This window comes from Quercus lobata, chromosome 11 (genome assembly GCF_001633185.2).
Source record: "Quercus lobata isolate SW786 chromosome 11, ValleyOak3.0 Primary Assembly, whole genome shotgun sequence".
Classification (NCBI taxonomy): domain Eukaryota; kingdom Viridiplantae; phylum Streptophyta; class Magnoliopsida; order Fagales; family Fagaceae; genus Quercus; species Quercus lobata.
In genome coordinates, this window is record NC_044914.1 from 1,079,898 (window position 1) to 1,096,986 (window position 17,089).

Genomic DNA, 17,089 nt, shown 5'->3' on the forward strand with positions numbered 1-17,089 from the left:
GTGAGTCTATTGGTATTAAAACTGGTATTTAACAGACAAAAGGTTGATCCTGTATAGGATATTTTTTTTAAATTAATTATTGTTTGTCCTTAAAATTTAAAGTATTAGGAAATAGTAAATTTAATTATTTAACTATTATTTTATCTATTTTTATCTCTGCTATTGCCATCTTGCATTATGTAACTTGACGACCGCAGTTTTGTTTGGATATAGGTACTGGAGTATATATCAACGCCAAATCCTTACCTTCAAAGTTCCATCCAATTTAGACCACACTAATTTTGTCCAGTGTTTACCTTATAAAAAATTGAGTTTTTTGATTGACAATTATTATCCTTATCAATATTTTCCCCTATCTTTTCAAGTCCCATTGAAGCAGGATTGACTACAAATGGATCCAAAACCTAACACAGTGGCCAATGCTAGAACCTCAAAACCTTTCATCCCAGCATTTTTAAGCGTCCTGCTAGTTTGTTTGGTTGCTTTCATGTTTCAAATCCTATTCTTCTCACCCATATCCCCCAGAAATCTTGAATTGCCACCTTTATCTTCTTTTCCAACAAACAACCAATTACAGGTAAAGAACTACACACATTAATATTATTTGCCTTTTGACTTCATGCTTACCATTTAAAGCTTATAAGCGTCATGTCTTTTTGGTTCCAATAGAGAGTTACCAAACTTGGAGAAGGATTAAAGGACCCAGAAGATATTTGTTTCGATAAAGAGGGTACATTATATACAGCTACCAGAGATGGTTGGATCAAAAGAATGTATAGAAATGGGTCATGGGAGGATTGGAAAATGACAAACAGTCAAACTTTACTTGGAATAACAATAACAAAGGAAGGTGATCTTATTGCATGTGATTCTGAAGAGGTAAGATTACTCTCAAACTAGTGAAGTGCATTTTGCATAGAGTAAAGAAACTGGCCTTTCTATAATCTAAGATATAGAAGGAGGTTTTGGTTATTATGTCATTTTCATTAAATTCCTAGCTAAAGCTCATGTCTAGGTTTGAAGGGGACTTAAGCCTTGGCATTGAACCTGTGTATTATGTATAGCTTTAAAACTGATTGAAAGATATGTGTAGGGTTTGCTTAAGGTTGGTAAAGATGGCATCGTAGTCCTTGCATCACATGTCAATGGGTCCAAAATAAGGTAATTGCTTGTATCATATGATTTATAAACACGTGTGTGGGTTTGTTTTGTTATCCCAGAAATATATGTGGTGCACCTAAAAATGTGTAAAGCAGAAGTATGGTGTTAATGCCTAATACTTGGTGAGACAGGTTAACACTCTGGTGAACATTGCCTAGCTACAATGGTAGACTCAGGAATCAAGAATTGCTTAGAAAAGTAAGAAACGCGCAAACCAAATAAATCATGTGCAAACCAAATAATTTCTCGAGTGACACCTCCTCACTAAGTTTGAGACTATATAGTATGGTATAAAGTAGTTTATGCACCAGGTGATGTAATAGATTGATTCCATATACATGTGGCTGAAAACTGATCTTGCGTATACCCATCATATAAGATACCAGTATACCACATCGAATTGTAGCTCAAAGGAATATTTTTGGGTTTAGAGTAGTACTAGTATTTGAGAACATTAGTGCCAAAATCAACTTTCTTGTTCTTTTTTCTACTAGTTTGGATATTCTACCTAAGATTTTTCTTTGAAGCAGTCTACTTAAAAGCAGCCTACAACAGTCCCGTTCAATTAAATTTTCCAAGAGGGATGGAAAAATCCAATAGGTTGTCTTTTGTCGACTAAGACAATATATCCCATTTTGGGTTGCCCTTTTTTCAGGTTAGTAAGGTGGCTCATCATCAGGGCCAAAACTTAGGGTTCAAAATTAAAGAGAAAAAAAAGCTACTATTTGTAATGAAATATTATGGGATTATATATGTGTAATAGATAAATTTGATAAGCATCTATATATTTCATCTAAAACTTGAGCTTGACTGTAAGGAAATTATTTCAAGTTCTTCAACGGAATCATGGTCCCCTGGAACTCCAACACAGTAAATGCACATAATAACACCACTAATGCTTTTTTTTAAGGGACTACGTGATATCCAGGTGAACCAAACTCGTGTTTAAACCTTAAAAGAGATCACTTTGCCACAAAATTCAACATGATACATCTTTTAGTTGATGCATATCCAAAATGGCCCCATCACTGTACGCATCTAGAGAGTTGGGCTAAAAACCTAGAGGACCAAACCATTATTTGTTTTTCTATAAGAACATTCATTAATATGTACATGCATGATTGAATTAGGTTTGCTGATGATGTTATCGAAGCATCAGATGGTAGTCTATACTTTAGTGTTGCAAGCACCAAATTTGACCTCCACAGTTGGTATCTAGACGTGATTGAAGCAAAACCACACGGGCAGCTGCTAAAGTATGATCCATCATCAAGTGAGACATCCATTCTACTTGAAGACTTGGCTTTTGCTAATGGTGTTGCACTCTCAAGGGACCAAGATTATTTGGTGGTCTGTGAAACATGGAAGTAAGTACTTAATATAAAGTATGAACTATCTTATGGGACAAATGGTATTTCCTAGTGTTTCTAACGAGATATTTTGAATTTGAATCCCCCTCTCCTACTTAATATGTATACCCCCCCAAAAAAAAGTGATATGGGACAAGAAAGAAAGAAAGGGGAAAAGCTAATGACTTGTGTTAATCATCCAACAATGGCATTGACAATATGCGCATTCAGTTGGGTAACTGTCCTCTACCAATGTATATGTGGAATAATGGACTTTGCCTTCCCTTCATGGCAAGCCACACACGCATGTGTAGTGTAGTTCCTAGTCTTTCATATGACATCATGCTCTCTATGTTGTTTATAATTTTATGCTTCTCGCAACAAAAATGAGAATTTACTCTCACTTTACAGCATGCTAATTCTCTCTTATGTGGATCAGGTTTAGATGCCTCAAGTATTGGTTGAAAGGAGAGGACAAAGGAAAAACTGAGATTTTTGTTGAAAACCTTCCAGGTGGTCCTGATAACATCAAACTTGCCCCAGATGGATCTTTTTGGATTGCTCTACTTCAGGTACAAAAATTCTTGTCAAATGTGCATTGAACAAGATTTGATATACAAATTAAGGAAAGTGAGTTGATTCAAGGGAACGAAAAAAGGTAGAAAGACCTAAAACAATATTAGTGAAGATATTTAAAAATGACATGTCAGTCGAGGAAGTGATAAATATTACGATTTTGGATAGCATAGAATGACATAAAAGAATACATATCGCCAATCCTAATTAATCAATTTGAGAATTCATAATTAACTCCAAAGTTTTGGAACTACAATTTAGTTGTTGTTGATTAGCTACACACAACCTCATGGTTAGATGTTCGTGATTAGTTTTCCTTTTTTTCTGTAAATAACAACAATGATCTGTACATTGCAGTTAACTTCTGATGGGTTGGAGTTTGTGCACAGCTCCAAGGTATCCAAACACATAATAGCGGCATTTCCCAAGCTGATTAAGCGGGTAAATGGTGTGTTCAGGAAAGCAATGGTTGTAAATGTGGCAACTGATGGCAAGATAATCAAGAAATTTGATGACCCAGAAGGAAAGGTGATGACCTTTGTAACATCAGCCTTGGAATTTGAGGATCATTTGTATTTGGGAAGTCTCAACTCCAATTTTGTTGGAAAGTTACCATTGGAAGACAAAATAAGCAAAAGTGCGGAGTGAATAAATTACAAGGCGCAAGGACGTGTCCTTAATATGCAATAAGCATACTATTTTACTTATCAAAAAAGCAATAAGCAAACTATTTAGAAGGGGCATTGGATGATGTTGAATAAAATTTTATTTTCTAGTGCACAAAAAAAAGGAAAAAAAATAAAAGAAGAATTTTGTAGTTTGTTCTTGATCTTGGCAGTTCTTGACCTGCTAACCGTGTTAATTGAATTAATAATTGAATCTAGGGAGATTGGTGAAAAAGCTATAAATAGGTTGTAATATGTGTGGCAATCCCACTTTGAAAGTGGAAGAATGAAGAAGATTTAGGTTAATACCAAAAAAGAATAAAAGAACTATCAATCCACCAAAGCAAAATCCAAAATGCAATTCTTTTCTTCTCATGTGTGTCACGTCTCTAATAACCAATTCCTAAACACCGCGTCAAATAAAAGACGCACATATATATTAATTTACCTTGGGAGTATTCAGGCCATTCTTCTCTTCTCTTCTGTCTCCATGTTCCCCATCACCAAATTTACTTTCAAGTAAGGAAATGTTGCAATCAAAAATTATGACTCAACAAAATTATAAAGTTCACGACTAAAAACAAAAGCAGAATTATATTAAGATCGTGTACAGCCATTGAAAAATAAACAATATATATGAGAAGACCCTAAAATTTCCACCTATTGCAGCCTCATCCTCTTCTCTAGGTTCTTCTGAACTCTTTTAGGTGAGTGCTTTTGTGAAGTATTAGACCGGTTGTCTATTGCCTTTCTGCTGCTAACAAAATTTGAGAAGGATGGAATTTCAGGAAGCTTTGCACTGGAAGAAGCACTTTGTATTGGGGAAGTACATGCAGAACTTTCTGTTCTAGCTCTGCCATTGAGATCTTTGCTTGTGCTTTCCGTTGGTCCCTGATCCAATGAAAGCAATGGTGTTGTAGGAGGCTCTGCTTTAGAAGCAACGTCCTCCGACTGGGCATTGGCAGTGATGCCAAGCCGATTTGTTAATTCTGAAGAATTTGTGGTTGATAGCCACCTCACAGTACTCGCCACTTGTGAATAATAAAATGATTTCCCAGTCCTCCCATATTTCTTGTAGCACTCATTTTCAAGGAAACAAGCAGATACTTCCACCTCAAGCCTGAACAAAGAGATTTGAGACTAAGGATCTCCCAGGGCTAATTACTAAACATGGGTGGTTCCAAGAATAGTTAACAATTCGACTAGCTAACATGATTTATAAAAACATTAACACTGGGAGCTCAGTGAGACGATCTTCACTGTTGACCTCTGAAGAAGTTTCAGTTATTGGCACAACAATTGATTGACCAAGTGCAACATCTATGCTTTCCCTTTAAATATGATGGCCTATCAAAAGCATCTCATATATGCCAATAATTTACAAATAAAAAAATCTATATATATATATATATATATATAAGTTGGAGCATGCTACGCTCATGTTGAGCCTCATTAGCGATCATGTCATTATTTTCTTTCCATTAATAAAAAAATTATGTTATTTTCATTCTTTTTTTATTAGTGTTTTAACGATTCCACAATTTCTACTTCAGCTTCCATAACTCCCCTAACTCTCTCCCTTTACTGTTTTCAACTTCTCATGTAAACTCTTTTATGCCTAAGACTCTACATCTCCTCCTTTCTTACCTCTTCCTCTCCTCATTTAACCTAAACAATTCATACACGTTCAGTTGCCAGCACCCCTATAAAATCAAAGAGATGATATATAAACCGATAGGCATTCTATGTCTCTCTTACCTGGAAGAGGAATGGTTTTGGATTTAGCTCTAACCAAAAAAGAGCTCATTTCAGGGCAACAAAACTATATTCCTGAGTGGGGATATCGCTCTATTCCTTAAAATCATGTGGTATGACAAGCATGTTTTATATATTGGAGTATTGTATGTTTTTATTTTTTACTTTTATGTTTCTTTTACAATGACTTATTGCCAAGCAAAATAATTTCCTCTCTGTTTCAATGCTAAAAGTAATCTCAATATTTACAGTTCTATGTTTCCACGTGTTTGATAAAATGACTATAAGAAGGATTAAAAAAAGAAGAAGATGGTCATGTTCATTTAGAAGAAAAAAATGGGAAGAACAAATGTTGAAAAATACTATTATGTTAGTAAACTTCATTCATAAATGGGTTTTCAACACTCAAAAAAATTCCTAAGGGTGTGTTTCATTGAATTTACTGCAGCAATAAAGATACTAAAAAGATTTTTTTTTTTTTTTTTTTTTGATAGATAACGAAAAATTTTATTAAAAAAGTAGCCAACCCGAGTACATTGGGGATGTACTGTGGGGGCAAAAATCAAGAAACAAAATTACAATGATCAAATAAAACTGGAATAGAAGAACAAGTAAAATGCGATAAAGCCACACTCCAAGCAAGGACAGTGTGACAGAAAAAAGATTTAATCTCTAGCAAGGACCATTCACATCCCTCAAAACATCTAGCATTCCTTTCACTCCAAATGCACCACATCAAACAATGCGGCACTAGTCTCCAAAGGCCTATATTACGGTGACGCCCAAACTTACCTTGCCAAGATTCAAACACCTCAATTACCTTATGTGGCATAACCCAGTGAATTCCAAACAAACAAAACACCAAAGACCACAACTCAAAAGCTATGGGGCAATGAAGAAGAATATTAGGCAACAATAATTTTGATTCATTATCCTCTTCTCCATTAACATGTTGTAACCTCACTTTTGCAACCATTTATGTCCTAAGCATCCAGTTCAATGAAAAAGTTACAGTATCCCCAAAATTAGGAGCCCAAATTCTTTGCCAATCCACTCCAATGAAAAGAAAACAAAGAACCAATCTTTGATTGAAAATTCAAATGTTCTAGCAGTCTGATATACTTATATTGGAATGCATCATACAAAAAATGACAAGACATCCGATATACCTATATTACAAGTAAAATTTATTTTCATTATCCACATCATATCTAAATAAACTACCTAAAAGTATTGTGACCCTAATGCATTATAATAATCAAAATCAAGATCCTTTCTATAATAGTTCACTGAATATAGAAGTCATCCAACATTATAAGAATGGCTCTTTATTTGCCTAGGTAATAATACAAACATATGACTATATGAGTATGCTCTCTATTATTTTAATTACTTTAAAATGACAATCAATTGCCTCCTCCATTATATTAGGAAAAAAAAAAAAAAACTGTTTTAGGTTTTAATTATTTTTTATTAATTATTATCAATAAATTACAATAATCATTCAAATAATAGTTACATTCTTACTCACCTATATATATATATATATATATATATAGACCATAACATGGAGTCCACAAGTAGAAAGTAATATTCAACTACACAAAAATTTACATCAAGATTTGTCGTCTTTTCATTTTTCTACTTCTTTTTATTATTATTCTTCTTATTATGTCAATTTGAATTCATTATTTTTGTAAAATCCATGTTTACTCTACACTATATTTAATTATGAAGTTTCTAGGGTATGCCACATATTTGATGGTTGATTTAAATGATTTCTTGACAAAATTTTGTTTGAATAATTTGATAAGTGTTATATATATATATATATATATATATTTTTTAAAGTAATGGTAGTTTATTTACTTATGTGGTAAGAATTTTCTTTTAATGATTCACAAAATAATCCTTAAAGAATTATATAAATTTTTTACTTTTAAATAAGTTTAACCACAAAATGATTATTGATAATATTCCCATGCAACATGTGGGTTTGCAACTAGTAAGTAAATAAAAATGAAAGCAAAACGGTGCATACTTAAAGTTGCCAAGCCGCTGTTGAGCCTGCTTTAGCGCATTTAGTAATCTTTGCTTGCTTGATTCCCTCAGAGTCTCGGATATAACATTCTTATCAAGTTTATCAACCTGTCATCAAACTAGAAATAAGTAGTTTTGCAGGGGACAAGTAAAATACAAAGCAGGTTAAATTTTAAAAGCTGTTGGGTTGAAGTATAACATTGATCAGGCAGAATTTTTCTAATTAGTTAGGCTAAGCTATCAATTTCCCCTTTGGATAGCAAGGCATGCCACGTTTCCATTATAGTTGCTAAGTTTTAGCAAGAAAGTGACAGTGCAGAAGGCAGCAGGCTGCACATGCAATTCAGAACTGTAACTGCAAATATTAAGGCACAGAACGTTTCAGATTCACCTTTCTATTAGAGAAATTATTCTGGTAATATCTTTCTTCTGCACGCTGCAATAACTCAATCTTTTCATTTAGCCCTGACTTTGATGGTAACTTCGACTTGGCGAGGCTCTTGACAACCTCAGTAGCATCTGGTAGTTTAGGGGCTGAATGAATGAGATAATAAACTGAAAGTATGACACTCCCTCCACCCCAACAACAAAAAAAAAAAGATAAAAACAATATACCATCAGAATCAGATATATCTTCATCAGATCCACTTGTGTCATCATCACGATTCCAGAATTCAGAAGATTGTTCTCCATCAATCATATCTGAGGAGCTGAACTAGGAAAAAAAATGATAATTAGTTACACTCTGATATAACTCATATAAATAACTAAATTCAATCACAAAGTAAACTGGTAGATTAGTTAAAATTCAACAGTTGGAAAGATCTATGATAAACTTAAGCAAAATGTTTACAAAACATGTGATGTGATGCACTACAACAATTCCCAAAAATGTAGATAAAAAATTTGAATCACTAGTTTGTAATCTGGGAGTACAGAAGACAAAGAAGACTGGAAAATTTACAAAGTTTTAAGTCATTCAGTAACTAGAAAAATTTATGAAGATATCACACCATAAAACTTTTACGACCAAATGTTACAACAGAAGAACCTGGATGGCTAAAATTCAGTTATATCATTAATTACTTTGAAATGGTTTACTCCATGGAGCTACCTTGCAATGTAATTTTCTGGAAATTTCCAGTGTATTTTAAAAGAAGAAAATAAAGAGTATGAGTCAGGCAGGAGTTGCGTTCTGTCTGTCTGTCTGTCTCTCTCTTTTGGAGGAGGGGGGTGGGGGTTTGAATTCGTAGGAGTTGCCCTTCTTAAAAGACCAATTTTTATCATTATTGATTCAAGAAACCTTTATACCAGCCAAAAGTGGAGCTATTTTTATATCTACCACTTCTGTGTTTCAACAAATCTTAGGCCTTTACATCTTTTCTCACAACCTCAACTTAGTTTCTTTGTTGTCCTTCACTTTTTTTTTCTTATATTTAATTCAAACCCCAACTTGGTTTCTTTGTTGTCCAGACTGTAGTATCTAATTGAATCATATGACAATATAAGTAGTCACATAGAACAATTATATCCAACATGTTTCATGTATCTCTAATTTGAGGTCAAGTTTCCAAGGCACACAAAAATTTCAAAAACAGTTAAAAAATATTAAAGCACCTGCTTATAAAAATTCGAGAAAAACTACTCTTCTGCCTAACAGCACAAGTAGTTGTGAGCTCCTCCAGATACTTAGCTACTAGGTTTGGATGTTTGCAGGCATCACATGATTTTCTACATAGCGATGCGGGTACCTATGTTGGATAATGAAATTAATTAACTTTACTTGAGCACTGATAAAAAATAAATAATAAATAAAAAAACCATTTTATAGCACATACAGACACAAATTAGCCTACATTAGAATACCTGCTCGCCAAAACTCTCAAGAATTTTTTTCCTTCGGCATCTAGAACCTTCACAATACTCAACCATCTGTATATTTTTGTATTCAGCCACCATAAAACATTAATGATATAGAGATACAGTTCAGACATCACCTGAGTAAAGTCAGTCAGGGACTTTTTTGGCAAATCTTCCTGTGAACCCAAGGATGGTAGCTTGTTCTTGGCATTGCTAAGAATAAATTCCTACCGCAAAACTCTAATTAGTTACATCACTAATCCAGAAAAAACTATGTTAATTTAAAAGAAAAAAGGGATGGCAGAGTTGAAGTCAGTGAAGCAACCATTCTTTTGCGATCATCCATTCCATAGTACAACAGACTTCTTGAGGGTAATTGATCACGGCCAGCTCTACCTGACTCTTGATAGAAGGCTTCCATTGACTTAGGAATATTGAAGTGGCAAACAATTCTGACATCCTTTCTATCTATACCCTAAAAAATTACCAACCCCAGGATTAGTGGCAGATGGCATCTGCTTTACATTGGCCTCCTAGACCAACACTAGAATTATAATTTGTCCAGAGTTCATTAAAATGAATGGTGATTTAGTTGCATACCATCCTGAAGCAATATCAATAGCTCAGTAACTGTGCAACCACCAGTAGCAGCTCCAAGCAGAAGTACAGAAAGAGTATTAAAAGAAAAACATGGAGACACATCACAATCTCAGTTAAGTCATGAGTCAAAGACTCAAAGCAATAAGAATATAAAAAATACTTCCCTCAAATAAATTACTGTAGTCATATATTGCCGCTTCCCCAATAGAGAGTTTTTACAAAGTTACCATTCCCCTTTTTTTTAATAAGTACAAAGTTACCATTCCATTGAAAATCTTCCAAGAAAATCTTCCTATTTATAGCAACCAACAGATCATATGAGTATTGTGCTTAAGGAGCTTGGGACTAAGAGATATATACTCCCTGCTTGAGATTTTTTACAAAGATGTTTTTTTTCTTAGTGTTTTTTATTTGTTTTGATTGTTTCATAGAAATCAAGAGTAAAAAAGTATATTTTCAGAAATATCAACCTCCTACCCACTTGTTTAACTAGAATTTCAAAAATAAAATCTCACATAGTAGGAAAATAAAGGAAATGGCATCCTGAAAATTATTTTGGAAGGCATTTTCCTGCAAACAGTTACAAACGTGCCTTAGATAATATAGGAAACAAATCTTTCATATATTGACAGCATCATGCCTCCATTGTTTAAGATTCTTTTATTTTATGAACTATTTGGTTTAAAGTTCAATTCAAATCCCAAATAAACTCTATAGTTAATAAGACCAAATAGTTTACTGGCAAATATTTTTACGGAAAATTTTTAATCACGAAACTAACTAACAATCGAAACAAAAACAGCATCAGCAAAAAAAGTGCTGCTATGCTAATTTTCTAATTATATAATTGTATTTGTTTCCATCAAAAAAGAAATTAAGTTATTGTATAGTAAGTTTGAAACACAATACCCAAATCATTGTATTTTGTTAGACTCAATTTAACAATGAGAAGAATCAGTGAACAATAGATATTGCAGCTGTGAAATAGTGCACCAGGGTCAAAGGATATGCAAATGCAAGAAGAGAGTGAAAAGAACAAAAAAGGGACCTATTACTGTAGAGTTCAAGAGACGATCATACCCAAAAGCTACCGTGGCCACAACAACTTGTATCTTAGAAGAAATCCAATTATCTAAAACAGACGTCCGCACCTTATTATTCAGTCCTGCATGATACGCTGACAAGCGGCAGAACACACATATGTCAACCTCATGAAAAACTAAAATTTTGAGGGCAGAAACTATCACTTACCAGCACAGGAAATGCCACTTTTTGATAGATGAGCAGATAAGTCGTCACAGGTTGTCCGTTCAAGGCAGTATACTATTCCACAAACATCTCCATAAGATTTGAGAAGATCAGACAAATCAGCATAGGCATCAACTAGAAGGTCTTTGTAACGAACTGCATCATTTAGATTTCTAGTCAAATTTACATCCACCTACATGGCAACTGTATCTCACAGATCTGGCAAATCACACTGTCAAACTCATGCAGGGTAATAATGAAGATTACATATTAACTACTAACCCTAAATTTTGTACTTCTGAGATTTCCTAATTACGGGCAATCAACAAAAATCTTCCTATCTATGTTGAAATTTGTAAAAGAGAGGGCTACTATAATTATAAAAATAAAAAGCTTTGCTGCTTTCTTCTTCTCTAATCCCCACAACTCCCCTTCCCCCACCTCACCCCTAAAAACAAACAAACAAAAAGAATGCAACATATTGTAAGCCATAACCCTACTTATTAAAAAAAAATTGCAAGTCATAACCCTAATTGAGCACTTATATGTACCAATTCTTGGCGCATGCTTCACATGCATAAAATGAGTCTAGAATTGGATTGATACATGATTCGTATACATCAATCCAGTCTGGACTCTAGAGATCTTACAGTTGATTCATAGAGATCTTACAGTTGATTCACCCAATCAATAAGTTGATGCATGTAGTTTAGCACTCTGTATCTAGTGTTTAATATCACAGTATCACACTGATAATGAGAAAATAACAATGGAGACAACAGTATCACACTAATTAAAAAACGTAGCTGAAGGACATAATAATCCTCTTCAACAATCCACAGTAGCCATTACTTCTGCAACCTTAGTTTCACTTCAAAAGCTAATTTCCAGGTTTCATCTTTTGAACTTTTCTTCTTCTTCTTCTTTTTAAAAATAAGTGTTTTACTTCCCATGAAAAGTTGAAGTTTCATGAGAATTTTGCAGCAAGAAAATTGGGTGCAGGATGCAAAAACATGGATATATGAACTGTCATGTAACACCATACTATAATAAGCAAGAAAGCTGTCACATCACCGTGCATGTAATTGAGGTAAGACATCAGGAAACACATTAAAAAGAAACATAGGGTAGTGGCAATCAAACAATATTGTCTAAATTTTCCTCATCTGAATAATTTAATCGAGGAACATGAAACAAATTGGATGTCATCAAATTAAACTTGCAGGACCCACCTTCATAATATATATTAGGACGATTGAATGAAGATTTTAGGACTAAAGGGTTTTGCAGGCATAAGGACTCCATCACATCCTGCTGAACTCTGTAGAACAAGAAAACAATCAATGAATTAATATTGCTCTGTGAATTTTATTAAAAAAATAATATAAGAATATTTTAATCTTTCTGCCATACTGCAATTGCAAGTTTGAGGAAATCAAGGATTGGATACACATATCAATTATTCTAGTACCAAAATTAAAGGATTTGTATTAAAATGCAAGGAATCCAAAGATGCTCAAAAGGAATGAAGCCAAGAGGAAAGCATCTTGAAGACTCACTTAGGAACAGCCGTAGCTGTCAAAGCCAATATTGGTACATTTGGAAGGCGGCTCCTCAAAGATGAAAGCTTACGGTAGCTAGGCCTGTTCAAATAGACTAGTAAGAAAGTAGATGACAGTAGTCATTATATATATGCTTATATGTACAAAGGCACACACATAAAGGTTGTTAAGTTTGGAGGTCGTCATCTGGTTTTCATCATTTTGGATAAAACACAACAAGGTAACTAGAAATTTTGGGTATATCAAACAAATCAAAGAATGTGTTCTTATAAAAAAAAATCAAAGAATGCATTTGTTGAAAAAACAAATGAGAATGTGACATGGATACCCAAAACGATCAATAAGAGAAACTACCCTCTTCTTCTAGATTAAAGGACCATCAATTGTTACTCATTGCAGAATATGTTACAAACCTGAAATCGTGGCCCCAACTTGAGATGCAATGTGCCTGAATTTACAAAAAAGGCGCAAATTATACACAAACACCCGAAACTTCCAGCTGAAACACTCTCCAAATACACAAAAGTAAATAGGCCAATTCAGTTCACACCTCATCTATGGCAATGAGATTCAACAACCCTCTAGTGTAAATCTTAGTCAGCTTTGACATAAATCCCAGTGTTGAAATCAATTCTGGTGTTACATATAGCAGCCTAACTGATGGTTTGCCAGAATCAAGGTCCTCATGGATCTATAAAGTAAACCAGCACTGTCAAATATTCCAAATTACAATAACATACACAAAATCCAAAACACTGAAAGACTTTATTTTTGTAAAACAGTCTCCAACAATAAATCCAGAATAAGGTGATCACCCAATGCAACTAACAATCTTCTCTATTCCAGAAAAGCTCAAGCCTTGACACTTCGTTACAATTTATTTAAATTAATTCCAAGGTTCAGGACAACACAAGTGATTTTTTAAGCAAAGCAGCATATCAAAAGCCAAATAATTGAATTCACCTTGTTTTTAACATCCGATGTTTGGGTTGAAGAAAGATATTCAGCTGCAATTCCTTTCTCCTTCAATGCCATCACTTGGTTCTCCTGATCATAAGATAATGCTAGAACTCTTTAACATCTGAAACCTCATAACACATAAGATAACAACTAGTAGAACAGAACAAAAGTCAACAAAATATAAACTTATTGCTTACCATCAAGGCTGCAATGAAAGTTGAATAACCATTGCCAATGAAAGAAGTTAGAGTGATGTCCCTAGCATTCAAAAATACCAACTAAAAAAAAAAAAAAACGTTATGGAGCTCTAAGCTTAGCTTCCTCAGCTCTAACACACAAATTAAATTATGGCTGAAATACATATATTTTGTCCCTAAAACTCAACCCAAGTTCAAATTTCATCCCTCAAATTTAAAAAGTTGCAATTTCCACATAAATGTTTATAAGGTATCAATTTCTTTTACAGAATGATGAAAGTCTTTTTTTTTAGGAGAATAGCATATGACTGAAGTTATTATATTACGTAGACTCTTTTTGGAACTCAAGTTTGACAAACTTGAGTTCCAACCCAAAATCGAGTTTATCAAACTCAAGTTTCAATCAGGTATAACAAATTGGAACTTAAGTTTGCTAAACTCGATTTTGTTTTAGAACTCGAGTTTGACAAACTTGAGTTGTAGAAAGAGTCTACGTAACTAAATAACTTCACTCTAGTGCTATCCGTCTAAAATTTTCCTTACATTCAATAAATGCCGGTTGAGCTATAAGACTCTTTGAGGAATAAAAGAAAGTTATTCACTTGTAAATTTTGAAAGAAAGTACTAAATTGTAAATTTAAAAAAAATTAAAATTAAAAATTAAAGCAATGAAAATCAAGCTTACACCAAATTTGTTTCTGGGACAAAAAAAATGTATTTCAAAAAAAAGAAAAAAGAATGGCATTGAATGAATGAATGACCTATTAAAGGAGAAACAACAAGAACAATTCCAGGTTTAGCTAATGCAGGAATCTGATAACACATTGACTTCCCAGCTCCAGTTGGCATCAAACAAAAACAGTCTCTCCCAGAGAGAACAGCTTGGATAGCATCCAATTGCGTGCCTCTGAAATCAGCATAACCAAAATGCCACCTCAGAAGCTTCACCAATCCTTCCTTTCCGCATACCTGCTTATCGGAGCCACGTATGGTCTGCACCGGTAACGGTGACTTCTTCATTTCCTATCCCTGCAACCAAACACCACCCAATTTCTTTTCTAATTCTCAATTTTTTTTCAAAATTTTTTTTTTATTTTAATCGGAAAATGAAGAAGCAAAGAAAGAAAATTTGTATTTGTATGTCACCTCGATTGGGTTGTCGGTTTTTCTTTGCTTTCTCAGGAAGTGGTACCGGGAAGGAACTAGGAATCAAAACAACCAACGCTTTTACGCACTAGCTCACTCAACACGATGTCGTTTTGAAAATAAGCTGACTTTTTTTCTTTTTTTTTTCTACTAATTTAAGCTTTGTTTGGATAGTTTATTTTTTGTCAACTTATTTTACTATTTAGTTTATTTTTACTATTATTTATAAGTTTCACTGTACTTTTTAGTATTATACATGAGTCTCACTGTACTATTTTAACTAACTTTTACCTTTATCTACAGTATTTTCAATAAAAAGTTTTCAATTTCAGCAAAATAAACAAATCCCAAACAAACCCTAGTGTCTGTTTAAAGAACAACTTATTTATCTTTATACTAAAAATTTTTTACTGAAAGTATGCTAAAATGTACTTATACTTTGAAAAAAATTGAAAAAGTAAGAAAATATAGAAAAAAAATGAGGTTTTAAAAAGCTGTACATAAAAATTAAAAACTAAAAGTTGAAGTTAATGTCAAATCGGCTCTTAATCTTTTTTAAATTAAATCTTATATTTTGGGATTTTTTTATTAAAATTCCTTAATTTTGGCTTTTAAAAATTTTCATCCTTCAATTTCGATTTCATTTTTAAAACAGTTCATTTTCCATCAATATTTATGAAATCTTGACAAATCTAATCATTGATAGAAAAAGGAAAGAGAATTTTTTTTGAAAAAAATTCTATGTTGTTTTGGTTTGGTTGGAAATATTTTCCAGTTGTCAGAAAATATTTTTTAATTGTCAAAAAAATAAATTATTTTTAAATGTTTTGTTGCATTCAAGAAAATACTATGGCAAATATATTTTTTTTATTACTTTCTCACATTTTCTCATCTCACAGGCACATATATAATTTTTTTTTTTTTTTAATTGTGATCAAGGGATTGACAATGGCAGCAATTGGCCATCAGAGACCAAGGATGTTTGTAGGCGATGGAGATTTGGTTGTAAGTTTTGGGTGAAACGAAAAATGGTTTACAGAAAATGAAAGCATAAACCAATTTCTGTCATATATATCTTTATTTTACGATCAACCGGAAAACAATTTCTGGTTAAACAACATTTTCTGAAACCCAAATATCTGTAAATGTGGAAAATATTTTTCAGAAATCAATTTCCGTTGAACCAAACACAACATAACAGTCATAAAAATAGATAAAAGGATCTTGTTGAAAATAAAACCAAACTTGATGGATCAAAATGAAAAATCTCAAACTTAATGAATCAAAATAAAAACAACTACAAACTTATGTTGAGGGCCATTTGTGGAAGCCCAGGCAGACAGAAAAGCCCAATAATGAGGGCCACAAAGAATTGACAAGATAAATAGCAAAAAACTCATTAGGTCCAAGCGGCAGGAATAATGGATCACAGGCCCAACAAACAAATAAATGGGTCTTGAAGAGGCAAGCGGGCTCAAAGAAGCCAGGAAAGAAAGAAATAGCATCCCATGGACAGAGTATGAGGTAGAAAAGTGAGAAAAAGCCGCCACAGGCCCAAGGCAATGCAAACTAAGAGAGTAAGGAGTTTATGGCAGGCCCATGAACCTCAAAGATAAGAATAAGGTTACTAGGCCAGGGAAGCCCAATGAATTTAGTAAAAAACCCATGGGAGTGTGGAATTAGCAAACGGGCCGAGGAAGTCCAAAGAAAGCAATCGGGCCATGGATGCCCAAAGGAAAGCCCAAAGGGACATAGGAGCCCATGAGTAAAAGCAAAACAGTGCCCATGACAGGCCACTGAGAAAAGGGATAAACAGCTGACCCAAGAAAAAAGGTCCAACAGGATTAAGTTATTACGGCAGGAATAACAATTCAGGCAATAAAGAAAATCAAAAGTGGGCCAAAGAAATGTAAGGCCCATCATCATACGAAACCCAGCTCTTGAATGGAGCGAAAAACCAAAGGAAAGCC

At 33.6% G+C, this 17,089-nt stretch overlaps 2 protein-coding genes across 6 annotated transcripts; one reads left to right on the forward strand and one right to left on the reverse strand.

The window, feature by feature from the left end:
- The first annotated feature begins 201 nt into the window (after window positions 1–201).
- On the forward strand, window positions 202–3,903 carry LOC115967404 (protein STRICTOSIDINE SYNTHASE-LIKE 4-like). Its single transcript, XM_031086492.1, has 6 exons — window positions 202–577; window positions 670–879; window positions 1,094–1,161; window positions 2,292–2,528; window positions 2,950–3,082; window positions 3,444–3,903. The coding sequence occupies exons 1-6, from the start codon at window positions 392–394 to the stop codon at window positions 3,732–3,734; spliced, it is 1,125 nt and encodes a 374-aa protein (XP_030942352.1). The 5' UTR covers window positions 202–391; the 3' UTR covers window positions 3,735–3,903.
- A 194-nt stretch (window positions 3,904–4,097) lies between these two features.
- Window positions 4,098–15,230, reverse strand: LOC115968597 (ATP-dependent DNA helicase Q-like 3). 5 transcript variants are annotated; one of them, XM_031088024.1, is made up of 19 exons: window positions 15,120–15,230; window positions 14,735–15,002; window positions 13,974–13,981; window positions 13,780–13,863; window positions 13,367–13,507; window positions 13,230–13,264; window positions 12,814–12,897; window positions 12,487–12,575; window positions 11,258–11,410; window positions 11,087–11,183; window positions 10,007–10,010; window positions 9,732–9,881; window positions 9,544–9,633; window positions 9,403–9,459; window positions 9,164–9,297; window positions 8,162–8,256; window positions 7,938–8,080; window positions 7,548–7,654; window positions 4,098–4,871 (listed from the first exon to the last, which is right to left on the reverse strand). In XM_031088024.1, the coding sequence occupies exons 2-19, from the start codon at window positions 14,991–14,993 to the stop codon at window positions 4,412–4,414; spliced, it is 2,190 nt and encodes a 729-aa protein (XP_030943884.1). In that variant the 5' UTR covers window positions 14,994–15,002; window positions 15,120–15,230; the 3' UTR covers window positions 4,098–4,411. The 5 variants fall into 5 exon arrangements, with proteins under 5 accessions (XP_030943884.1, XP_030943885.1, XP_030943883.1 ...); XM_031088025.1 differs by having other exon boundaries at window positions 7,938–8,065; window positions 9,413–9,478; XM_031088023.1 differs by having other exon boundaries at window positions 9,413–9,478.
- Window positions 15,231–17,089: the final 1,859 nt, after the last annotated feature.